Below are 26,844 nucleotides of genomic sequence, written 5' to 3'. Positions count from 1 at the left end.
TGTGGGTGATCAAAAATTATTACATTTGTGGGTAAAGTGCATTATTACATTTGTGGGAGAAATTATAACATTTGTGGGTAAAGTGTTATTACATTTGTGGGCGTTATTACATTTGTGGGTAAAGTGTTATTACATTTGTGGGCGTTATTACATTTGTGGGTGCAACACCTCCCCCCCCCCCCCCGCCCCCCCCCCCCCTTTCAACTTTGCTCCGCCGCTCCTATTTGTATGTTTATAGCTTCTCCTTTTGCAACAAGTTTTAATGAAAATCAACAAGAAATTTCATACGTCATGAATTTGGGGTTGTGATAATATTTTTTTTTTAATGGACTTGAAAAAAAAAACCTTTTCCATTTTCATCAAGTGCTTCCTAAGTCAGATTTTTCAATTTTGAATTGTTGGATTTCTTGAATGAAAGCATTTGTTACACCAGTCCTGCAGATTGAAAAAAAAAATAGAGAAAGAAAATCAATGAATTTAAATTAAAATTGTCATGATTTGTAATTCATAAATGTTTTAAGAAAAGTGAGACTATACATAGATATATTTCTTCAACACATAACATAGGAAATCTTACTTCTACTAATTATAAACTTGTACTTCTATAAAGCATATCAATACAGTTTACATACCACTCTCCATTATAACTATATGTACTCTATATAAAAAAAATGTCAGAGATTTCTCATAAATATACAAAGTAACATATATAAATTATATATAATAGTCAGAATTAAAGTTGATATGTTTTGTTGCACAGAATATATTGATCTGCGAATAAAAACGACACTAACTATAATCTAAAAACAAATTTGAAATGGGATTTTCAAAGGCAGGTTGATTTGTTGCCTAAAAAATGTGACAAACCCCCCATCATTAAAAATAATCACTAATTAACTCACTCATATAACTGCTGTAGGTTGTATTTCTCTTTGTGGTCCAGACACTGTTCTATTAGGCCTACTTCACCAATTATTTATCATTATCAATCACCTCCATGGAAATTGTAAAACTGCACCATCCTATTGGACAAAATGTAAAATAATAACAAGATTTTTAAAAAAATCGTAAATCTACAAATATGAAATATGGATATCACACTAAAAAGTGATTAAAATGAATTTTATAAAATATGAAACATTAAAAATAAATATTGCTTTGTTTATAAACAAACAGGAAATAAAAAGGCAATTTAAATACTAGTAGATCACGGACATGACCTTATTTAATAAATTTGCCCAAGATATATAACTTTTGGCATTGGTTCTTTTTTAGACTCGAGAGCCTGTATATATAAGAACTGTATTTTCAGTATAGATCCTACCTCTTAGTGGCTCAGGTTATTTTTATTTAATGTAAACATGGTTAACATTCAATACATGTAATGTATCTGTAATTTTGTATGGGTTAGTTTAACTTTTATACCTGGATGAGAATCTGCAAAATGATGCATGCACTTATGATCATCATCTTTAACCATAGGTAGGCCTCTACTGTTTTTCTTGTTCTTCAAACTCAACCTGTTTGTGAAAGAAAAGAGAGAACAATACTAGTAATAAGAAGTGATCTTTTTCATGGCCGTATGTACACCGTTAAAAAAACCCTGATTTTACAGGAAAAAAATCAAGATTTTGCAGAAAGCAATAACAGAATCATTCTGTAAATTCATAAAACAGGAATTTTTCTACAATTTAAAAAGGGGAAAATTGTGTTTTATTTAGGACATTTGTAAGGTTCCATACACTAAATACCAATTTCCTGTAATTTTACATGATATAATGTAAGATTACGCAATCTGGTAAGATTACAGGTGTTCTCGAGACTCTGCTGCAAGAACTTCTTTTATTCTAAGGATAAATTTTCTAAGTGTAGGGGGAGGGGTTTGGGTGGGAGCTGAAATGAGAAAAATTTCATTTAAAAAAAAGGAATTGCATGAAATCCTTCAATTTTACTTTAGAAAATGCAAAAAACGGCACTAGGTAATATTGGTCGCTTCTGGCCCTCGCTTTATGAATTTCAGGTTTCTCTAAATTTTTCCACATGTCTGCCCCCCCCCCCCCAAAAAAAGAAAAAAAAAAAAAAAAAAAAATCTGCATCTTTAAATTTCTGAATCTTATTTCATTTGATTTTAACAACATAATTTCATAATCTCATGCACAAGATGTAGATCTATTTGTCAGAAAGTATAGATCTAGTCCAACCAGACTCAGTGCTGTGCGACTGCATTCATGTTTCTAAATTAGGTCGGCTTATTATAATAAAAATATATGAAAAGAACTGTATCAAATAAAGATTATTATTCCGTTTTGTCCTAAAATGCACCAAAAAAGGGAAAATAAACTTAAAAGGGGAAACAACAGTAACTAATTGCTTCGGCTGTCGCGCAACTTCACTTCCCCGTTTTATTGGAACTTAATGCATAAACATATGGCCATTGAGTCCCTGTACAGATCGAGCTAGAACTTCGGTCTCTGTATTGGTGAGTGGAGCTAACGGAGTTCAGCGGAACAACGAACATTACAGAGACCGAAGATTTTGGTTTAATTACGTATATATGCATTAAACCACGGATGGCTGGCTATGCATACCGCTGTATTAAATACTTTCGGACGAGCTGCGGACTGACTGGCACTGTAACGTGGGATCTAACTCGGCTCGACTCACGTTACCTTGCTCCATGCTACCGATGCACGCCGTGTCCGACCGTGGCCGGGTCCCGCCTTGGGGCCATTGCATGCAGGCATTGCATGCAGGCATGCATGTCCGCACATGAGAATGACGATGTGATATCGATGTGGCAGATATGGCAAGTTCCGACTCGGAGTCCTCGTATAAAAACAGTAGAAGTCTGGATGTATTCTAGGATAGTTGAGCCACATGGCTGATTTGCTTGTTTGTTATGTTAAGCAGTAGGCGAGTGCATTTTATTTGAGGCACTTGCCGGCTTAAAACGAAACTAGAATTTCAATTTCATTTTATTTTCCCAGCGTGTTTGTCCCATTGAAGACACCGTAAAAAAAAATCGCATCCAAATAAAAAAAATCGCCATGAATCCAAAACCCGAGTGATTTCAACGCGACCCGATTGATTTCGAACGCGAACGCGACCCGAGTGATTATAATAAGCCATACAACTTGGCTCTTCAGTAAATTTGATTCTTTAAATTTTTTTTTTCTTAATTTAAAATAGAGATAGAAAAATGAAAATTTTCTTGCCATAAATACTTTTTACCAATAGAGGGCGTACACAAAAATATGCCCAAAATTCAAGTTTTTGAGCGCTCTGGTGAATACAAAAATTATTCCCAAGTTACTAATGAAAAATAACTTGCAACTGTAAGGAAATTAGTATTAGTAATTTTGGTCACAAAAGTGATATCTTATTGATTTTTCAAAGTGTGTGCTCTGACTCTGTACAGCATTGGCATACCTTAGTCCTACCTGTAGATTCCCCACACTCCACAGGCAGGATGGTTGCAGTAGACAAGTGGTTCATTAAATGAGTGGGTATATTGACCTCGAAATATAACTGAGGTCTGAGCTGAGAGACTTGTCATAACTCATATGACATTTGTGAACAATTTTTTGCGATGAAGTATGCTGGACATCGGCCGGTGCGAAACTGCATTAGCGCTCGCATTTTTTGCTGCATTTCGTCCCCCCAGGCCCACCCAAGGGTTCATTACATGCCGCCGCGCACAGAAAATTCAAGCCATAGAGAAGTCGTGTGTTGTGGACCCAAGAAGTGAGATCCCAGCACGCGCGACCCACTAGTTAGAAATCCACTGCCAAACGCGGTTCGTGGTGCGAGGTTAGTATACTAATACTAACCTCGCAATACGTGTGAGTGCCCCATGCCCAATATTATAATTGCAGCTAGCAGTTAAAGTAAAATATATTATTAGTACAAATCCAATAACCAATTCTCATTTTAATTTTCCTTGAATTCTACTCTCATTTCCTTGAAATTGAAAATCCCTTATTTTAACTTTTTCCATTTTCCTTGCAATTCCTTTAGTTTCATAATTTCGTTAAAATTATCCAAAACAAGGAAAATTAATTGCATGCGGAAGCACGCCGGTCACGCGGTAGCCGCAGCGTGCAGCTGCCTAGCCTGCCCGCTCTGGCTCTGCCGACATTTGGCTGGCACTGGCAGGCTGGAGCTGGAGGCGGAGCACGGCGGGAGCACGGACCACGCTTACCTCTGCATCTGGATGAATATTGCAGGTCTGCAGTTTCATTAACTCAAAATTATCGCAATGCTAATAAAATCGGCCGACATTATCCTCCTGGTTTAAGTCTTTAAGTCACCAGTCCATTCACTGCTGTTTATTTCGTCAGCGCTGGACTGTTCAGTCACGTCCAGTCTCCAGATCAGACGCAGTAAAATTTTTATTTCAAGTTTGTATTGTTAAAAATACGGTAATGGATTATGGAAAGCTATTTGTGCCTTCAGTTTGCAGCAAGCCACCACCTCTTCTTCTTCTTTGTTGTTCTTCCCCCGGTATTCGAGGATCAGCGGCTATCCGCAGGTTGGTTGTTGTGTTGAAGCAATTTCTAAGCGAATATGATTAATTTTAAGAATGTATCTGAGGCAGTGGGTCATGACATTGGCAGCAAGAGTGACAGATAAGGTGCGAGGAGGGTAATAAGATATTAGTGGCAAGGATGAGGGGATGAGCAGAGGTGAAGGCTTGGCTAACTGAAGCAGGGAGGGTTAGAGATAGGACATGTTGAATGAGAACAGACCGTTGGGGTTTGAGGGTTGGGCAGGAAGCAAGGAAGTGGGTGGAGCTTTCTTCCTCCGTTGAGCAAAGTCTACAGGTGGCGCTGGGAGACTTGCCTATGGTCTTCAGTCTTTGTTGTGTTAGGTAGGTGCCTGTCAGAAGTTGGGAGCGAAGTCTTGCAGCAGTACGGAGGTGTGAAGGTAGTGCAGGGGGGAATAGACTGCTAGGGCTTGGAAACGTTGAACATTGCTTCCAGAAGGCAAGAGTGTGCTTCTCCTGAGTGGCATCAACTAGGCCAGCATTGTGCTTCTTGAAGATGGCCTGGCGGCACAGTCTTTTCCAGGTGAGGTAGTCGAAGCTCAGGGAGCCAGACAGGATGGCAGGCAAGCTGTATTTGGCGATTAGCTGCTTCCAGTAGGAGATGAAAGGGACATCGGCAGCGAGAGCATTTAGAAGTATTCTGTGCTCAAACCTATCGCTTGGTAAAGTAACCAGTTGCCCGAGAGTCATCAAGGTGTTCAGGTCGATCTGCATAGAGAGAGGGATGATTCCGGTAAGGAGAAAGACTGCCTCGTTTGCTGTGCTTCTGGGGAGCCCTAGGAACTTTTTGAAGAGAAGGGCCTGCGCTGAGTCTAGCTTATCCCTGGACCTCTTGGTAACTCTAATGGCAGCAATGCCATATAGCATCCTAGGAATGCAGTAGGTGGTCCACAACTTGGCAATGGTTGGAGGCCAGAAGTTGTTTCTTGAAGCCGAACCACCTAGCAGAGCGAATATGGAGTTATATCCCTTAGCAATGATGTTCGGCGCAGGATCTTGAAGATTTGGTGACACCAAGATGGGGATGCTGACTGACTTCTTGAACTTCCTCTTCATTCAGGTACCAAGTGTGCTTGAGGTGGTCTTGCCCATTAAAGACGAGGGTTGCACTTTTTGATGGGTTGATCTTGTACTTCCATGTGGTTGCATAGGTATGGATGAGATTCAGCATGCATTGAAGTTCTTTGGCTGAGGAGGCTATGAGGGCCACATCATCAGCTAGAACAATTACCCCAGCATACAGGTTTTGGCAGTGGCATCCAAGATCTTTGTCTCTTAGCAACTTAATCAGGCCATCAATAAAGATGTTGTAGAGAAGAGGGGAGAGGATTCCTCCTTGTCTCACACCCTTCTGAAGAGGGAAGGAGCAGCTGGCATCTCCTTTCCATAGTACTCTGCTGGATGCACCATTGTACATTTCCACCAATGTAGACTGAGCTTCCAGTGGTATAGGAGTGTCAGCTAGCTTTTGAAAGAGGCCAGGGTGCCAGACACAATCAAAAGCTTTAGCAGCATCCAAGAGGGCAAGATATGTTGGCTTCTTCCGAGATGTATTCAGCTCAATAAGCATCTCAAGGGTCAGTGAGGCGAGAATACAGGACTTTGAGGCTTGGAATCCAAACTGAAGTTCGTCAGGTGTATTGACTTCAACCAAGGAGTCCTCAATCTTAGGTTTTAAGGCAATTTCAAAGAGCTTTGATAGAGTTGGGGTCAGGGAGATGCCTCTGTAGCTAGAGGGTTCGCTGACTGGTTTGCTCCCTCCTTTGTGCAGTGGGATGATCACTGCTTCCTTCAATGACGCTGGAAGATGTGCCAGTTTGATGGAGTTTTGGAGGAGAAGGAGAAGAAGGCGACGGAAAATTGGACCTGAATGAACCAGATGCTCAGAAGTTATGTTGTCGAGGCCTGGGGCTTTGTGAAGCTTGAGTTTCCTAATGGCTGTGTCAAGATCATGCGAGGTGAGAGTAAGCAAGACTTCTTCTGCACCTTCTGATTGAATGGAGGGCAGGTAAGGGGAGTGCTCAGTCATGTGTTTGGCTCATTCGTAGTTGGGTGCAGTAGGATCTGAAGAGAGATCTTGAAAATAAGATTTCCAGCCCTTGATGACATCCTTGCCCTGGAACAGGGTCTCCTTGTGTACCATGAATGGGAGGTCCACTGTTGAGGGTTTGCCTGCTTTGTTTGACTTTACCAGGCTGTAGAACAAGGAGCTGTTCATGTCATTTGCCATCTTTATCTTTCCTTGCACTTTGAGTCTGTTGGAGGCTTCAGATTGTCTCAGGGCTCTCCTGAAGTCCTTTTTGGCTTCCAAATAGGATTTCTACGTAGGGTGCCCATCTACTGGTTTACCTGCCTGTTTCCACTTCTTCCAGTGGGCTAAGGAGTGGGAGTAGGCAGATTTGACGTCCTGAGTACACACTGGTTTGCCTTGTTTCTTGTCTTTATGGGCTTTGTGAAGGAGTCTCAAGGAGAGCTCTAGAATCTGATCTTGAAGACGACCAAAGAGCAGATCCACAGTGGCATGGTCCAGAGATAGTGAGTGTAGGTTTCGGAAGATGGTGGCTGCTTCTAGTTCCAGTGGGTTGGTGTAAAGTGAAGCAATTTCATTGCGATCACTGGGCCACAAGATGGAGTATCTCTGGATTGGTGTGAGATGGTTAGCGGTTGCCTCAGGCATGCGCTTTAGTCCAGCTGGAGACTTGGAAGTAGGGAGTTCTGCTGTGATGAGAACAGGACGATGATCGGAGAAGTTGAGGGGATGTTCTGCAATAATTTTATGTTGAGAATAGAGCCCTATATCCTGTGGGGGGATGATAAAGCCATCGATCCTGGATTTCTTAGAGCCATCATCAGACATGAAGGTATAATCACCAGGAGAGCAGCTAAGTGAAGTAAGACTGCACAAATCTTCTGAAGCAAGAAAATTCTTGAGAATGTCAGCCGTGCATTTCCTGGGAGAGGTCTGCATGGGGTCAGCATTGAAATCTCCTGCAACAATCTTAATGTGGTTACGTGTGTCCACGGAACTCAAAAATGACAAGATAGTGGACAAGCATAAATGGTATTCATTCACTTCATCATGAGAGGTACCTGAAGGAAGGTAGCAGTTAATGATGAGGAGGTTTGTTGATGTTGAAACATGCTTGGTTGAGATGGCTTGAACCCGAGGTGTGGTGCTTTTGAGATCTTTGGAATCTATGAAGAGTGCTTTGCGTAGGAAGATGGCGAGACCTCCCTTGCCTCTTCCAAATTTGGGAATACCAGGGTAAGTCTCCTCTTCATGTGCTTTGGCAAAAGTGAGAAAATGGGAGTCTAGACGGGAGAGGGAGTGGAGCCCATGTTGGTTTGCCCAGTGCTCTTGGATGCAGGTAACATCTGAGGTGCATAAAAGGTGCTGGATGAAAGGAGTGCTACTGGTGGTGCCTCGAGAGTTGAACGTGACTACATTGATCGTGCAGGAGGTAGAGCACTCCGGCTGCTTTGAGCTAGATGGATTATTTGATGGTGAAGGACGTGTAAGTTGGACAGAACGACCTGATCCTGTGGAAAGTTTGGGTGGGAGAGAAGGTAGAGAGCTTTTGATGCGGCAAACTGGAGTGATTCTAGGAGAGACGCATGTGTCAGTGCCGATGCTCTGCCCTGGTGAAAACCCGAAGGGGTTGAGTTTGGGCGGTGCATTGATGAAGTAGGAGCTGCATGGATTGTCACTCGTTGGGCAGGAGGAGGATGTGGTGGGTTCCGCTCAGAGGCACTGCTACTGGGATGTGGCAGAGAAGTGTTTGTGGGGGGCTGTGAATATGATGAAGCAGACCTTGAGACCATCATACACACCATCATACACACCACAGACCATCATACACACCACATCATGTCTTTGACTTTGCCAGAGGCAGAGATGGATCAGTATCTTTTAGACGTCCAGGTTTACTTCACAGCCATGGAATGGGCAAAGTTCAGCAGTTATGAAAGAATTTGTATCAAGAACGTCAAAGAAAACTATGAGATGATGAACAAAGTTGGTAGGTGTAGACTAGAACCACTCACACGTATTGCGAGGTTAGTATTAGTATACTAACCTCGCACCACGAACCGCGTATGGCAGTGGATTTCTAACTAGTGGGTCGCGCGTGCTGGGATCTCACTTCTTGGGTCCACAACACACGACTTCTATGGCTTGATTTTTCTGTGCGTGGCGGCATGTAATGAACCCTTGGGTGGACTAGAACTGCATTCAAGGGTTCATAATATCCTGCCTGTGGAGTGTGGGGAATCTGAGGTAGGACTAGGAGTATGCCAATGCTGTACACAGCACACACTTCATTAAAAATCATTAAAATATCACTTTTGTGCCAAGAAATACTAATTTTCATACAGTTGCAATTTATTTTTCATTAGTAACTTGCAAGTAATTTTTTTATTCACCAGAGCGCCCGAAAACTTGAATTTTGGGCATATTTTTGTGTACGCCCTCTATTGGTGGAAAGTAATATGGCAAGACAATTGTCATTTTTCAATCTCTATTTTTAATTAAGAAAAAATAATCTAAAGAATCAAATTTATTTAAGAGCCAAGTCGTATGATAAATAGCTGTAATGGAAACTGACAGTGTCAAAATATCAAGCATTGGTCACAAAGACAAAGAGAAAATATGCCAAACATTGCCAACCTTATTTCAAAGACGTCAAAGAATAGTTAACCCAGGGAGCGCGGGCGGGAGCCCAGGGGCTTACCGTGTATTTTACCATACTCACGGGACTAGGGTGACTTATGGTCTAAATATTTTTCCAAATGAATTGTGAAAACAGAAATTATGCACTTGCCACGATTATATGGATGAAGGTCTAACGAGTGGCAGTTTCCTGACATCTGGGCACAGACTGGAACCTCAAAAAACGAAAAGTTCTCTCCTTCTACCCCCGTCTCCATCAGCCATTTTTGTTATGAATTGTAAGGAAAGATTGGAAATAAAGATGGAACAAAAAAAAGGCAAGCAGGAATGATAGAAAGATGAAGAAAGAAGGATAGAAAAGGGGGAAAATTTCAAACTTCAAGCAAACAAACAAAAATCCATATTTTAAATTTAAAAAAATAAAATGTTTTAGAAATGAATACAATTTCAAAGTGGAACATTGTCAAACTTTAAAATTAGATGAAACATCGTGGCATCACACACAGGCATCTCTCATCCCATTACAAGTTTGCACCAATCACAACAAGACTCAAAATGGAAGCTCAGATCTAGATCTACAGTCCATATAAAAAAAACAACGGGACAGTTTTGAAAAGTCTATAAAAATTTTGTTTCAAATTATGATATCTATATTTTGATGTTGATAGATGCTCTGAAATCTAATCTTTGAAATGCCATTTAAAAAAAAAATTTGTTCATGTTTGAGCAAACACAGGACGTTTTTGTCGGGGGTTCAAAAAGAGGCTTGCGCCAAAATGGCAGAAATTAGAAATTTGATGATCAGACTTCCTCTAAACCTATTCATTATCTCTGCCATGATTTTCGAATTATGCTGTCAAATTTCATTTACAAATCTATTTACTTGAATTATTTTGTTTTTTCATTGAAACTTCTTTAACCTTTGAATTTTCCTTCATAAGTAAGAAAAGAAGACTTTTGTCAATCCAAGCCCGAAGATTTGCATTATTGATTGGGAGAACTTGTAATTATTCAAATCATATTTTATTATTTAAAAAAAATTATTTTATGGTACCTTCCTTGTCCAAGTTTAATTATGTGATTGACAGGACAAACAGGAAAGGATTCATATCTTTCAATTGCAATGGTATATTTAGTCAATTCCGAAGGAGCTAGATATGGAGATTGGATAAAATGTATTAAAAAAGTTGTGAGCGAGCGAAGCGAGTAAGCAAAATTTTTTACTTTTTTATTAAGATATCCAATTTTGTAATAGATTTTGACATAATATTCAGAAAATAAATCATATTTCACTTTCTATCTTTCCTTTTATTTCCTTTCCACTTTTTTTTTATTGGGGGGAACACCCCGAGCCCCCGCTCATCTGTATGCCACTGTTCAAACAACCGCGTAGCCAGGATTTCGTTTTGGAGGGGGCGGTAAATGCACGCGAAGCGTGACAACCAAAGGTGACAACACTTACAAAGCTGCGCTCCCTAGGGGGTGGGTGCAGGGAGGGGGAGTTTCCCCCTCCCGCGCGAAGCTTTCGGTGTTTCATAAATTGAAATGAAAAGGAGCCGTCTCTAGTACCTATATCAGCCCCAATTCAGTTGACTATATTGTGATTTTGAACCTTGTTTTCAAAAGTGATTGTGAACGCACAAAAAAGGGATAACATGGAGGAAGTTAAAATAATATTAACCCCGCGCAAAGCACGGAAGCTAAAGCGTTTTATCATTTTTTTGGCAAAGAAAAGGGTCCCGAGAAAAGGGTATCCTCCAAGTTATATTGAATACTTCCCTTGGAAAGATCAGATTTGAATACAAACAATTTAGCGACAGTGCATATCTTAATTCGCAAAACAGAGGAGAAGAAGGATATATGCCAGGAGGAAGATATTCCTCCCCGTGCTGAGCAATGAAACTCTGAAATTTCAAAGGGCGGACGTTTCATCAAATGCAGATATCTCTAATACCACCATCGGCTCTAATTCAATTGGTTTTCTTCTAAGATTATTGAAATTAATTACAAGGAAAATAGTGCGCAAAAAGTTGAAACTTCTGTGATTTATTGAAATTGTATAAAACAGGATGATGTATAATTTATTTGACTTATCCTAATGCGCTTCATTTTGAATGATAAAGAAACTTTAATAAGTGTCAAAATTTCAAACTGAGGGCGCAAAACAGGACAGGAGATGAATGTGCAGGGAAATGACATGAAGTTTAGTAGAATTTGATAAAAAATATTGTACTTTTTTTATTTAATACGACACGAATTTTATACCTTCCTCTTTTTAAATTAAGAACCTGTTTGCCCCCAAATTATGGTTGTTTAGTAATGAGCTGAAAAGCGGGAGAAGTTGTCTATATGGAGGTGACGGCAGAAATTGATATAAAGATTTTACCAGCCCGGAGCCGACCCGACCAGAAGTTGCGCGATCAATTTAAAAAAAGATAACTTCAGATACTTCGGCCTATCCTTACTCTAATTTCATGCCCTAATGTATATATTTGAACTTTGACTGGCAAGAAACACACATAGATGAGGTGGAAAAACTGGGTTAGAGAAAGGGTGAGGGAAACAGAGGAGAACTGCAATATTGTCATTTAACCGCGCGCAGCGCGGAAGCAAAATTCATATAAATTTAGAGCAATTAGAGTGAAGAAGTTTCTTTTTTTTAGAAAAAAAAAAAGAATAAAAAGAAAAACCCACAAAGCAACCTTTCTTCCCTTTCCTTCCTTCGCTTTTCCTTTTCTCCTCTCTTTTTCCCCTTTTTTTTCTTTTTGGGGGGCGACCTCTCCCACCGCCCCTAGCTACGCGCCTGTGTTCAAAGGCACCATAACCTTTGTATAACACAATGAAAGGATTTGAAAAAAAATACACACACTCCCATACCTCTGTTGAATTTTTTTGTTTTTGCTTAAAGAAGGAATATTTAAAGCTAAAAGAAACAACAACAGACAAATTCAAGCAAAATGAATTTTGACCACATGATTCAAAAATTATGGCATAGATAATGAAAGGTTAAGAGGAAGTCTGCTGATTAGAAAGAAGTCCAATCATCATATTTATCATTTTAGGCCATTTTGGGACAAGCCTCCTTTTTTAACCCCAGACAAAAACATTCCGTGTTCGCTCAAGCATGAACAAAACTCAATATTTTAATGGCATTTGAAACACAAGACTTCAGAGCACCTATTAACACCAAAATATAGACATCATAATTTGAAACAAAAATTCTATAGACTTTTCATATCTGTCCCGTTTTTTCTATACGCACTCTCGCAAAAAGTGTTCACTAGCTTACTAGTTCACGATACTTGGAGAGACATGTAATTTGCCATTATTATTGGTGATCGGTGATCATGTTTCTGTTTAAAAACTTTTTAGATGTTTTTTTCAATAAATAATTCTCAGGCTCACATAGAAATCCTTGTTTCTTCAATAAAAGTTGTAAAGACCGTGTAGCTCAATCACAAATGAAACCTGTTTCTATAATCTAAAAGTCCTCTACTAGGCTCTAACATTAGACTGCACAGTCAAATTTCTGATTATAAACCCATGGATTGTTTGTTTTTCTTGTTTTTCAAACAGGACTACAGGTCACTCCACCGATGTTCATACAACGTCAGCAAGAAATAAAAATAGAGATCAAAGAGGAAAATGACAGCGAGGATGAGAAAATGATGTTAGGTACGTCTGGCACTCAAAGGTATTATGGCCTCACTCATTGTTCCTTGCAGCATTTTCTGCAACCAAAAAGTGATCCACATTTTTTTTCATTTTTTTTTCAAGTCCCGCACAACTTTTAAAATCATAGGCATTTCATAAGTTATACAGTGAATTGAGGACAAAATGTTGATATCCTTTTTCGTTTCAACTATTTATATTAAAATTCAGAACCTTTCCATGTACCTGTCGAAGATGAAAAGCCAGATCATATAAAGGAGAACAAGTTACAGGAAGAGAGTCCAAATCATGGAAGTACCTGTCAAATAATAAATTATAGCATGCTATATTTGAAATTCCATATTTGTTATCAAAACATTTCAATTCTTCCTGTCTTTTTCTTGTGTAGTCTCATTTCACATGGTCTAATAATCGTCCTTCATCCTCTACTGCTTTAGGATATTCCATACTTCAGAGATTGACTCGATCCTGAAAGCACCTCGCAGAGCCTTTAATCTCTGCAGCCAATAAGAGTGGATGATCTTTAGCCTACCTATTGTGGGTATGCATTGACTCACCACAAATAAGAATAGGAGCTTAGTCCTCTACAACCATTAACCTGCCAAAACAGACTCTAATCTAGACACAGTTTAGCGACCTAACCAAATCCATCAAGGAGGCTCACCATCTTACCTATCCATCTCCAATCTGTTACCTATTATCCTGTGTTGCCTCACCATACATAAGAAGAGAGATCTCAGCACACATTGATGGCTTCACCCACAGTTGGAAGAATCACCATCTAGTCTATCCATCTCCAATCTCTTACCTGTTATCCTGTGTTGCCCTCACCATACATAACAAGAGAGATCTCCTCACACGTTGATGGCTTCACCCACAGTTGGAAGAATCACTATCTAGTCTATCCTTCTCTAATCTGTTACCTGTTATCCTGTGTTGCCTCACCATACATAGGAAGAGAGATCTCAGCACACATTGATGGCTTCACCCACAGTTGGAAGAATCACCATCTAGTCTATCCTTCTCCAATCTCTTACGTATTATCCTGTGTTGCCTCACCATACATAACAAGAGAGATCTCCTCACACGTTGATGGTTTCACCAACAGTTGAAGGATCACAGTCTAGTCTATCCACCACCAATCTCTTACTTATAATGTCGTGTTGCCTCACCCATACATCATGAGAGAGGTCTCTGCACGCATTCAGAAAACCAAGCCAGATCTTAGATCTGTTTACCCGTCTCGTATAAAGAGAAGTCAGTCCAGACACAATTTTCTGCATTCAATTGAATTCCTTGAAGGCACTACCCTACAGCTTAAAAATCACTTAATTGTCTAGCCCTCTCCAGTTAAAGGGGAAGCTTACCCAGGGGTGATTTCATATGTGTCAAACGGTACATTTTGACAACAATTTTTAGTTTCCTAGCCGAATGCTTGAGCAATAAATTTTTCTTTTTTGCCAATGATAAAAGCTCTATAGTGGGTAGTCATGTGAAAAACTAAAAACCAACACAAAAAAAATTATTATGGGTAAATTATAGGTGAAAATATTGTGTGTCGTACAGGACGCAGAAATGTCCCGTACGACACGCTACATTTTAAGCTCTGGACAACATATCTTTGATGGTTACCAGTTTTTGCATGTTACCCAGTAGTACTTTAATATTACCACAAAGCAAATTGAAGTTCTTCATTCGTTTAGACAGCAGGTTGAAAGATATTGTGAAAATGGCTGATTTTTCTAGCATGGAATAGGGCCCTGAGACAAATTTTTTTTAAAATCATCAGAAATTATAATAAAGCATCACAAATTAAAAAATAATTAACTTTTTTCATCCTTGCTGGATTTTCCTAAAACCTTAACCAATATTTTTTATAATCTTTTTCTGCTATTTTTGCTTTTTTTTTTATGGTGAACTTTTCCTTTGATGGAGCACAAGCTCTTCTATCGTCCTAGTGAATCACTCTTTATAGTTTCTAGTGAGGCATGGCCAAACTTGCCATGTTTGAATCATCCATGGACTGTAACAGAACAATGCAAAGTCCTCATTCATTGACTTTTAAATGGTATATTGGAGATCAATAGAGTAATTAAAGTCCATAAACAAAAGTATATCATAGGGAAAATCTAGACAGTATAGTTCTCCAACTGTCTTTTAACACAGGTTGCATTATAATGGCACACTAAGAATAGGATGAATCTGATCATGTGTCAAAGTAAACATGTATGTCATGTCATCAGTTATATGTTAAAGTTTGTCCCTTTTTCTTTATAATTAGGTCACTATTAAAGTGGAGATTAAGTATGATGATGGGAATCTGCTAAATGCTCATGAAATCAAAGGAGAGGGAATCATTGCACTCCTTCCAATTGAGGACTATGATGAAGCTATCCAGTTACAAATCAATCCAACACCATCAGGTGATCTCAACACTCAGTCATGTGATCAGGAGGCGGAACAAACCTTGACAGATGTAGCTTCAGCGGGCGACCAGACTCACAAGCAATCAGGCGATCTCAGCACTCAATCAGGTTATCTGAAGGCAGAACAAACCTTGACAAAAGTAGCTTCAGGGGGAGACCAGACTCCCAAGCAATTGGGTGATCTCAACACTCAGTCAGGTGATCTCAACACTCTGTCATGTGATCTGAAGACTGAACAAACTTTGACAGAAGTTGCTCCAGGGGGAGACCAGATTCCCAAGCAATCAGGGGATCTCAGCACTCAGTCATGTGATCAGAAGAGAGAACAATTCTTGACAGAAGTAGCTTCAGCGGGCGAGCAGACTCCCAAGCAATCCCAACCATCTTGTTCAAAAGTGGAGGAAGGAGATGATTGGCAGGAAAGAAAGGGCTCAGGTAAAAAAAGAAAAAAACAATATGTATTTGACCTCTTTTTTTATGGGTGGTTATGTTTAACCAGTGAAGAAATAAATAAATCTTCCCTAAAAATTCTGTACATCAATTACATTCCCATCTCAATTCTGTAGGGTATCTTGATATAGTTGGAAACTACCTAAAAAGAGAGAAATAGTACCTTCTTTCTTCACTCTTAAGGACCGTATACTGGAATTTAAAGTTTATGTTAATCTATATACTAACACCAGTGTATACATGAAGGACATAAATGCCACATACAGACACAGTCAACAAACATCTGTCCATATTAATATAGGCACATTTTACGCCGATGGATAATGTAGAATAAAGCTCTACAGTCATTCTGTTTTAAAACTTATAAATGCTTATGGTCTTATTTTCTTGACATAATCTATACATCTCTGATTTTCTTCTCTCCTTTTGGTTATCCACACCCCCCCCCCCCCTTCACTACTTGAAAAGTATAGGGGTAGGGGCAGTTGTCTTGGTTGCTGAACTTTAACCCTTGCTTCCATGTACATGTTATACAATGTAAGGCTTGTCTAGTCATGGATGATATATCATGTCATCCCGAGTTATATGTTGATTTGGAACAAGCCACTTGGCAATGTATCTGCATGCAAACGATGATGCGACTGTCATCCTAAGACTCCCCATGGCCCGTATTCTGATAGCAGGTTTAACTTAAACTCAGGTTTAAAGTTGTGGTTTAAGTATGGGAAGCCAAAAGTATCAAAATTTTTATTAAGTTGTATGTTTCTTATGTTTACTGTGCTCTTTCCTGATTCATGATGGTGAAGACAATCATCTATTTATACTTCCTAGACAATTATGAATGATTTGAGAGCCAAATGAGCTGAAGTATGATATCTCTACTGTTAGTGATTTATGTAACAATTGGCTCTCCATACTTAAACCACAACTTTAAACCAGAGTTTAGGTTAAACCTGCTATCAGAATACGGGCCATGTATGTTTTACACTGAAGTCATTTTGTTTGCCTTCCATGTTCTTTTTCGATCATGTTTGAGTCTTTACGGGCCTAATATAATCTCTGAATCATTTAATGATAATATGACAATGTAAATTTCTTTTCCAATAGATTCTGGGATCTACCGATGTGAGTACTGTGGATCATTCTATGCTATTCCTCTCATCTTAGCAAGGCATCTCAAGGACAAACATGGAATACATGGTATCTACATGCGGTCGCAGGAGGGCATTCTACAGTTTGTTGATGGAGAAATACAAAGACCTCCCTGTAAATCTAATGACTTTGAACTTGGTGAAATGGGGATTTTAAAAGAAGGAAGTGAAGTAAATATGATACTTGAGTGTAAGTCAAGTATAGATTCATATTTTGCATCATGCCATGAAGTAATTAATGATGAGAAGCCCTCTGTATGTGATCAATGTGGTAAGGCATTTAATAAAAAACAGAGTCTCATAAGACATAAACGAATCCATACAGGTGAGAAACCCTATGTATGTGATCAATGTGGTGAAGCATTTAATAAAAAACAGAGTCTCATAAGACATAAACGAATCCATACAGGTGAGAAACTGTATGCATGTGATCAATGCGGTGAGGCATTTAAATTAGAACATCATCTCACTAGACATAAACAAATCCATACCGGTGAAAGGCCCTATGTATGCGATCAATGTGGTAAGGGATTAAGTCTATCTTATGATCTCACAAGACATAAACTAATCCATACCGGTGAAAGGCCCTATGTATGCGATCAATGTGGTAAGGGATTTAAATTAGAACATCATCTCATAGAACATAAACGGATCCATACAGGTGAAAAGCCCTTTGTATGTGATAAATGTAGTAAAGCATTTAGTCAATCTGGTGATCTCACGAGACATAAACGAATCCATACCGGTGAGAAGCCCTGTGTGTGTGATCAATGTGGCAAGGCATTTACTCGATTAAACGCTCTCACTATACATAAACGAATCCATACTGGTGAGAAACCGTATGTATGTGATCAATGTGGTAAGGTGTTTAAATTAGAACATAATCTCACTAGACATAAACAAATCCATGCAGTTGAGAAACCTTATGTATGCGATCAATGTGGTAAGGGATTTAAATTAGAACATCATCTCATAGAACATAAACGGATCCATACAGGGGAAAAGCCCTTTGTATGTGATAAATGTAGTAAAGCATTTAGTAAATCTAATGGTCTCACAAGACATAAACTAATCCATACCGTTGAGAAGCCCTATGTGTGTGATCAATGTGATAGGGCATTTAGATACAAATGGAATCTCAGAAGTCATGAGCATATCCATATAGGTGACAAGCCCTATGTATGTGATCCATGTGGAAGGGCATTTACGAGATCTTATGATCTAACAGCACATAAACTTATCCATACAGGTGAAAATCTTTATGTATGTGATCAATGTGGTAAGGCATATGCTCGACAATCTAATCTCACAGCACATAAACGAATCCATACAGGTGAGAAACCTTATGTATGTGATCAATGTGGTAAGGCATTTAATAAAAAACAGAGTCTCATAAGACATAAACGAATCCATACAGGTGAGAAACCCTATGTATGTGATCAATGTGGTGAAGCATTTAAAGGAGAATGAAACTCTTGGAGCAAGTTAGCTTTTGTGAAAGCAGAAAAATCAAAGAATAAGATCAACAAAAGTTTGAGTAAAATAGGACTAGCAATAAAAGAGTTATGAGTATTTGAATGTCGAGATCACTAATGATATGGAGATCCTCCCATTGGCAATGCGACCAAGATCTGTGATGTCACACACGTACAACTCTCCCATTTGGACACTGAAAATATACCCCAAAACATCTCTTTTTGCTCATTCTAATCATATGACAAACGATTCATCAATGATATAATGTTGTGAAACCTCTGTACTCGTCATCTCATAAAGAGAACACCTCACCTTGTGATAGACTCTAGTAAAAGTGAGAATATAAGTGAAATAAGTACTAAAGTAAGGAGGGAGTTGTACGTGTGTGATATCACAGATCTTGGTCGCATTGCCGATGGGAGGATCTACATGGCACTAGTGATCTCAATATTCAAATGCTCATAACTTTCTTATTATTCATTCAATCTTCCTCAAACTTTCAACAATATGTTTCTTTGATTTTTCTCTTTGATATGGATTCAGCTGGTTTCAAGGGTTTCATTCTCCTTTAATAAAAAACAGAGTCTCATAAGACATAAACGAATCCATACAGGTGAGAAACTGTATGCATGTGATCAATGCGGTGAGGCATTTAAATTAGAACATCATCTCACTAGACATAAACAAATCCATACCGGTGAAAGGCCCTATGTATGCGATCAATGTGGTAAGGGATTAAGTCTATCTTATGATCTCACAAGACATAAACTAATCCATACCGGTGAAAGGCCCTATGTATGCGATCAATGTGGTAAGGGATTTAAATTAGAACATCATCTCATAGAACATAAACGGATCCATACAGGTGAAAAGCCCTTTGTATGTGATAAATGTAGTAAAGCATTTAGTCAATCTGGTGATCTCACGAGACATAAACGAATCCATACCGGTGAGAAGCCCTGTGTGTGTGATCAATGTGGCAAGGCATTTACTCGATTAAACGCTCTCACTATACATAAACGAATCCATACTGGTGAGAAACCGTATGTATGTGATCAATGTGGTAAGGTGTTTAAATTAGAACATAATCTCACTAGACATAAACAAATCCATGCAGTTGAGAAACCTTATGTATGCGATCAATGTGGTAAGGGATTTAAATTAGAACATCATCTCATAGAACATAAACGGATCCATACAGGGGAAAAGCCCTTTGTATGTGATAAATGTAGTAAAGCATTTAGTAAATCTAATGGTCTCACAAGACATAAACTAATCCATACCGTTGAGAAGCCCTATGTGTGTGATCAATGTGATAGGGCATTTAGATACAAATGGAATCTCAGAAGTCATGAGCATATCCATATAGGTGACAAGCCCTATGTATGTGATCCATGTGGAAGGGCATTTACGAGATCTTATGATCTAACAGCACATAAACTTATCCATACAGGTGAAAATCTTTATGTATGTGATCAATGTGGTAAGGCATATGCTCGACAATCTAATCTCACAGCACATAAACGAATCCATACAGGTGAGAAACCTTATGTATGTGATCAATGTGGTAAGGCATTTAATAAAAAACAGAGTCTCATAAGACATAAACAAATCCATACCGGTGAAAGGCCCTATGCATGTGATCAATGTGGTAAGGCATTTAAATCAGAACATCATCTCACAGAACATAAACGGATCCATACCGGTGAGAAGCCGTATGTATGTGATCAATGTAGTAAAGCATTTACTCGATTAAGCCATCTCACTAGACATAAGCAAATCCATACAGGGGAGAAACCGTACGTATGTCATTATTGTTATAAGGCATTTACTCAATATAGTAATCTCGCAAAACATAAACAAATCCATACAACGGGAGACGCCCTAGGTATGTGATCAATGTGGTAAAATAATCCAATCGACCCCACCATCTCACAAAACATAAAAAAATCAACACAGGTGTTTACTTTTATCATCAAATTGTTGAGTATATGCCTATTTAAAGGGGAATCCAACCCAAATAAAAACTTGTTTTTATAAGGAAAAGAAAAATCAGACAAGTTGATAGGTGAAAGTTTGAACAATATTGGACAAATAACAAGAAAGTTATGAATTTTTAAAAGTTGTAAATATTGGTAATCACTATACCCATGGAGACTTCAAATTGGCCGCATATGGGATGTCATAGTGATGTAAGGCAAGGACTACTCTTCCATGTACTCCAATACATATTATGGCTAAAATGTCATTTTTCCTAAAAGTTTTATTTCAAATTATATTTTTCTTTCATGAGGACATAAAAACAATATACTACCTGGGTTATATTTAGATTACTGCCCCAGGGGAATGGGTACTTAGGAGAAAACCACAAATCCCTGATAATAAAGTACATGGCCTATGGGTAAGTTGTCCTTGCCCCTTGTCATAATTTACTAACCCAGTTGCCAATTTGAAATCTACATAGTATTAGTGATCTCAATTTTAAAGCAGCTATAACTTTCTTATAGCTTGTCCGATTTCTTTCAAACTTTCACCATTCTGTTTAATCTATTTTTCTCCTTCCCAACACAACATTTTATGGCCGAGGCTGGATTCCCCTTTAAGGCTCCCATAAAAGTAAACACTTTACTAACAAGAATATATATATATATATATATGATATATATTGCTGAACATCAAAATGCCTAAACAGATACCTATTCATGAGCATAAATGTTTCATGTTTCATTTGTGAACTGATGAGCTTAATTTCCTTTCATGTGCATGCATACTGTAACTTAAGATTGGAAGAAATCATGTAACTGGTAAACACTTTACTAACATGAATATCAGTATGTAGGACTAGAGTGAAATTTCATGGTATCTTTGGAAGAGTTCTAAAAGGTGAAGAAATAAAATATCATCATTGATTTTAACATATTTTGTCAATATCATACTAATAATTGACATACACGAAAATCAAGTTAAAAAATTATTTGTCCGGGGGTCAAACTCAAGGTCAAAAGTAAAGGTCAAAGGTCACGACCTTATAAATCGCTCCAATACATTATTTGATGCACGTTTTGGATTCCTCTCTAAATTTCCTAATAAATGGTACCAGTTTCATGAAAATTGGTGAACACGTTACGACGCAGTGGCCATTGAAAGTTGAAGGTCACGCCCATTTTTGTCAAAGCAAGGAGAAAAGGGCGGGCCGTAGCGCGAGAACCGACGGACCAATTGGAATTATTTTTTGTTTGTTTTGTGCGTGGGCCATTGTGAATTTTATGTGTACCAATTTACAACGAATTCCGAGAGGGTAGGGTGCAAAATTGCACATTCATTGGGTGAATTGGCATGGAATGACCCGTACCCGATAGGATGCAAAATTTATAATAATAATAATACAGGTATATTTACCGAGAGAAGCGACTTCAGTTCTGAAACTGTTCTCACAGTGAGCCCTGCTATTATTATTACTCCGGCTGCCTTTACCTGGGCTGCCTAGGCGCCCAAGCATTCAAAGAATTTCTTCCTACCGGGTTCCTCATTCACCTCACCTGGGTTGAGTGCAGCACAACGAGGATAAATTTCTTGCTGAAGGAAATTATTGTATGTTTGAATTTGCCAGCGCCATTATGAGGCTGCGATGAAGGCAAGGAATGCCCTCCAGTGAAAGGAAATCGTGCACTTTTCACGTGGGATTGAAATTAATCCAATGACCGGGGTAATGATATGCAATAAAGCGGTTTGAGCTGTTATGGGAAAAGTGCTGTATACCTGGGGGGGGCCACTTACATTGATGAGTGGATACCATGCGCGACCAAAAAAACACGTAAAAAGGATGTCTTTTTCACGATAGGGCACGTTACGTACGTAACGTGATAAGGGTGTCAAAAACACAAAAATAATGAAAAAAGGGTGTCTATTTCGCTAGGGCAATTACGTGTTTAGGGTCGAATTTGCGGGGATGATAAAACAAAATTAAAATGTTTTATAAAGGATGTCCTTTTTGCCCCAACACTTCGTGTTTAGAGTCCAATTTGCGCGAGGTGTAGAAGGTTGGGTTGTACTACACCAAATAAGGTAAAGTACCGAAGGACCCGTAACAATAAAACATTCTTGTACTTGTTTAGGGGTTCATTTCAGGGAATATTTGCCAAGAGTGTCGTTTTGTTTCCAATACTTGTTAAGGGTAGGGTTTCACACGCCAATACTTGTTAAGAGGTGCATTTTCAGAATATGGAAATTACGTGTTTAGGGTGCTTTTCAAGACCCCATGGTCGCGCATGGTATCCACTCGTGAATGGAAGTGGCCCCCCCCCCCCCCCCGGGATATTGTTATTAAATAAAAACATTCTTTTCCAGGACTTTTAAACAGATGGGTGGAGATTCAAGATGAAAAAGAATGAAAGGTTTATGTACTGTATATGATATTTTTTAACACATGACATAAAAGGCCGGACCCCGACGGAAAACAATTACTTTTGTTGATAGGGTGTTTCATCCTTAGTCGCGTGCATTTGAGTGTCCGAAAGTCCACACACACACACAGCTTCAACACAGGGAACAGTGGTTTTCATGGACGTAATATTGCAGAAATCCGGGTATATCTTTATAACTATCAATAATCTCACACCAGATTGATAATAGTGTGAAAATTTTATCTAATTCCATTAATTTGATGTAAATATTATTACAAATAATTCACTATTTACGTCTCGCTGTTCATTCGAAAGTGTCCGTATTCACAACTCTTGCTATGGCAAACGGTCCGACTAACCACCCATATTTTCGAGACCTAGACACCTTTGTTTCCCCCTGGAATATGTCATGGGTCGAGCTTGATTGTCATCTCAATGCTAAATAGATTACCTACAGTTTGATGTATAATACTTTATGACTGGTATAATAGTTACATCTCATTTTTCTCCCAAACTTTGAGACCAAGCAGGCAGAAAATGGCATATTTCTGAGTACAAGGTCACGTGACTAACGTATGATAGTGTCCGTTCCTAGACCCTTTTTTTATTTGAAACAATTAATACAGTCCAAACAAATTTAATTAACGCATTTAATGTTGAAAGTAACAATGTTTTTGTACTATAAAGCTTTGCCTACTGATATTTATAATATAGCTACGTTTGAGGAAGCAAATATCGAGTCCGAAATTAATTTTGATTTGCAATAGGGTCTGCGTAAGTATACTATATACTAGCAGGCTAGCATCGTCTGCTACGTAAACCAAATGAGCGAACATGACCAAAACTAACCATTATGAATTAATTTTAATAAATCAATTAATTCAAAAGGGTGGAAGAATAAGGTGCCGGGTAAAAATGGCAGAAGGAAAAATGGCAGAGGTAAAAATACCAGAGGTAAAAATGGCAGGGAAAAATGGCAGAGGTAATAATGGCAGAGGTAAAAATGGCATAGGTAAAAATGGCAGAGGTTATAATGGCAAAGGTAAAAATGGCAGAGGTAAAAATGGCAGAGGCATAAATGACAGAGGTAAAGATCATGACATGCAACATCAACGAGGAAGACAGGGCCTTTTCGGTTAATATCAGTCCTAATTATTGAACTTGAATGGACTCGACCCTCTCGACGAAATGAGTATTATGAACTGATTAGATATCATATGCATTTTTGTCATCATTTTAGGTCTATACTTTATCGTTGATATGATATTTTCATGCCAAAATGATTTTAATTAGTGATTGATGAAAGGATTTATCTTGGCCAGTTCGTATAGTAGAACAGCACTTCATCCCATACATACCCAACAAATTTTAATGTAAACAACAATTTGCGTTACCATTAACACACTGAAATAGGCAAGTTCGGGATTTCTTTGAACAAATTGTAACAAAACGCTCTGTAATAAAAGTAATTTTTATACATCATAATGGATCCGAATAGATATTGATATGATACGCATGTAGTTTGGTGTAAATGATAAAATAATATTAACTAGTGTTCAGTTTTCAGAGCAATACCTCATTACACCTAGTCCAAGTGGATGTCAGGTTCCTAAACTAGTTTCTATATGGTAACAGTTATCGCATGAATTTTGAAATGTGTAGCGAATCAGGGATTTAGATTTTTTTTTAAATAGATTTTTAAAATGGAAATTCACCCTGACAAATGGTTTACTGTAAAATTAGCAGAAAAATATATTGGTGGTTTGCAGAAAGTCCATCAAAGATTAAGAAAGTTATTAGAATTTTCAGTTTTTGATCTGTGACGTCATATACTAGCAGCTGCCACGTATGCACCAAAATATATACTTTCCAAGTTTTTAATCAGTGGTTCATGATTGCCAAAAAATTCTTTCAGGAGCGGATGTGAAATATTCGTATGTTGATATACTTAAGGTATACAATAAAAACCATTTTAATTTTTTAAAAGAAAATGACATTTCATTTATATTTTTTATTACACCATAATTATGTGGGAAAAACTGCTCGGAAATAACAGCTTTATAAATCTTTGATGGATTCTCTAAAACCCCCACCAATATCATTTTAATTATTTTCTACTATTTGTACAATAAACTTTATGTCAGTGTGAATTTCCCCTGTAATGAATTAAGGATAATACTTGGGATCCAAAGTGTGCTTCAAATTTGAATATAAGATGAACGATTTGACATGAGAAGGCCGTGCATGTAAGTCCAGGAAAAAATTAAAAAATACCAGCTCAAGTGTTTTCAATTTGGGGCATAATATTTACAGTATCATTTGAAAATATTACCCTTTCCATTAGTCAAACATTATTATTCAAATTTTCTTCTCAGAACCTTTCTTATTTAATCTGCTATAAGCATGGAGGGGATTTGTTTTTTTTTACCTTTGCCATGTTTACCTCTGCCATTTTTGCCTCTGCCATTAATTACCTCTGTCATTTCTACCTCTGCCATTTTTACCTCTGCCATTTTTACTTCTGCCATCTTTGCCTCTGCCATTTTTACCTCTGCCATTTTTGCCTCTGCCATTTTTACCTCTGCCATTTTTACACCGAGCCAAGAATAAACGGGAGTAAAATGGTGGCAATAAAAACGGGGAAAACCCCATTGACGTAAATCCCAGAGGGGTAGATCTTGAAAAAGTATAAATAACTTCTCAGATTTACGCCTCCCCACATCCAAGTGCATGATGTTTGTCCCATTTAATCTACAATCCTTTTGTATATCACTTCATTTTTGTTATGTAAAAAAAGTAAATCGCCAGGCATCGCTGTCATAAAAAATTATTTGCAATAAGGTCTAACATGAGGCGAAAGATTTTCGGACATTATTGAGACTCCTGAAATAGATGGGGTTTTTCACCCTTTTTCTTATTCATTCCCAGAAAATTCAAAGAAAAATAACTTTGCGTTTCTATAGAGTATAGGGTAATCACTTCATTTATTTGCCTGGTTATACACACTTGTACGTCATGGTAGTATTGTTATATATTAAGTTCGGCATTCAGTAAACCTTTGAACAAGAAAATATGCCAAAAGAAAGATGTGCACAAAACGAAAGTCACCCCTACTTGTATATCCAAATACCTTGACTTGAACGATACGTTTTGGTCAATAATATTTTGCAGGAGAGCATTGATGTCCTCATTATTGTGGAAATGAGGTGCCTATAGTCATGAAAGAGTGAGCCCATATCAAATGCAAAAATTTCACTTTTAAGAAGTCATAATGGTCGTTTGGTGATCAGTAGCTCCAGTGGCGTAACAGGCGGGGGGCAGGGGGGGGGCAAGTTGCCCCCCCTGGCGGATTTCACCGGGAAAATAAAAGAAAAGCGGGGAAAAGAAAAAAAGGAGGAAGAAAGAAAGGGAAAGGGGAAGGAAAGGGGAAAAGGAAAGAGGGGAAAGGAAAGGTACAGGGAAAAGAAAACGAAGAATTTTTTTAATGGGAAAGGAAGGAAAGCGGGAAATGTACAAAAAAAGAACAATTGAAAAAGAACAAATCATTCCGAAAAAGGCCTATGTAATGCAATAGCACCGTGGGAAATAAATCAAAAGATGAAAAAATGGCAAACAACAGCGGGAAACGTAGGTAGAATGGGATTAGTCAAAAGCTAAATTGGAAAACAAAGAAAAGGGACAAGAAAAAAATAATAACATGACCGGGCTGCCGATGATTGAAATTAATGAGTAGGAAGAAAGATGGACTGCAAACAACATTGTGCTATTAGTTTGCTAAATTATATTCAAATAAGCTACCGGGGCTTTGCCCCAGACCCCAAGCAGGCTCTTTATTTATAACCTTCAAATGGCTCTATAACGCCCCCCGTTCAATCATGTTCAATCACTGGCATACAGGCGCGAGGGGGGGGGGTCTTGGTTAATTCCACACCCAAGAGGAAATAAAAGAAATTATAGGAGACAACGTATAATGAAATGAATGGAAACAATGAAATGTGTTATTTGCTGAATATATAATGGAAAAATATATCACATAATTAGAATTTAATTT

The 26,844-nt window shown here is 38.3% G+C and overlaps 2 protein-coding genes and 1 long non-coding RNA gene across 3 annotated transcripts; 2 read left to right on the top strand and 1 right to left on the bottom strand.

Annotated features, from left to right (window-relative positions):
- Nucleotides 1-327: 327 nt before the first annotated feature.
- On the bottom strand, nt 328-1,520 carry LOC135154414 (uncharacterized). Its single transcript, XR_010293809.1, has 3 exons — nt 1,426-1,520; nt 903-1,022; nt 328-435 (listed from the first exon to the last, which is right to left on the bottom strand). It is a non-coding gene; the product is annotated as an uncharacterized LOC135154414 (long non-coding RNA).
- Nucleotides 1,521-8,414: 6,894 nt separating this feature from the next.
- Nucleotides 8,415-18,384, top strand: LOC129263313 (zinc finger protein 676-like). The gene is made up of 6 exons (XM_064100776.1): nt 8,415-8,565; nt 12,792-12,890; nt 13,098-13,181; nt 13,842-13,924; nt 15,169-15,748; nt 16,871-18,384. The coding sequence occupies exons 1-6, from the start codon at nt 8,415-8,417 to the stop codon at nt 18,382-18,384; spliced, it is 2,511 nt and encodes an 836-aa protein (XP_063956846.1).
- Nucleotides 18,385-18,966: 582 nt separating this feature from the next.
- On the top strand, nt 18,967-20,314 carry LOC135154511 (zinc finger protein 93-like; the record flags this gene model as incomplete). Its single annotated transcript, XM_064100775.1, has 1 exon — nt 18,967-20,314. A coding segment is annotated over one exon (1,320 nt), but the record flags the coding sequence as incomplete, so codon positions are not given.
- Nucleotides 20,315-26,844: the final 6,530 nt, after the last annotated feature.

This window comes from Lytechinus pictus, chromosome 6, assembly GCF_037042905.1.
Source record: "Lytechinus pictus isolate F3 Inbred chromosome 6, Lp3.0, whole genome shotgun sequence".
NCBI lineage: Eukaryota > Metazoa > Echinodermata > Echinoidea > Temnopleuroida > Toxopneustidae > Lytechinus > Lytechinus pictus.
This window is presented reverse-complemented; position numbering and strand designations above follow the sequence as displayed.

Coding starts and splice junctions, on each gene's coding strand:
- LOC129263313 (XM_064100776.1), top strand. CDS start 8,415: ATGTCTTTGACTTTGCCAGAGGCAGAGATGGATCAGTATCTTTTAGAC. Junction 8,566..12,791: donor TGAGATGATGAACAAAGTTG/GTAGGTGTAGAC, acceptor TTTTTCAAACAG/GACTACAGGTCACTCCACCG. Junction 13,925..15,168: donor ATCCTTCTCCAATCTCTTAC/GTATTATCCTGT, acceptor CTTTATAATTAG/GTCACTATTAAAGTGGAGAT.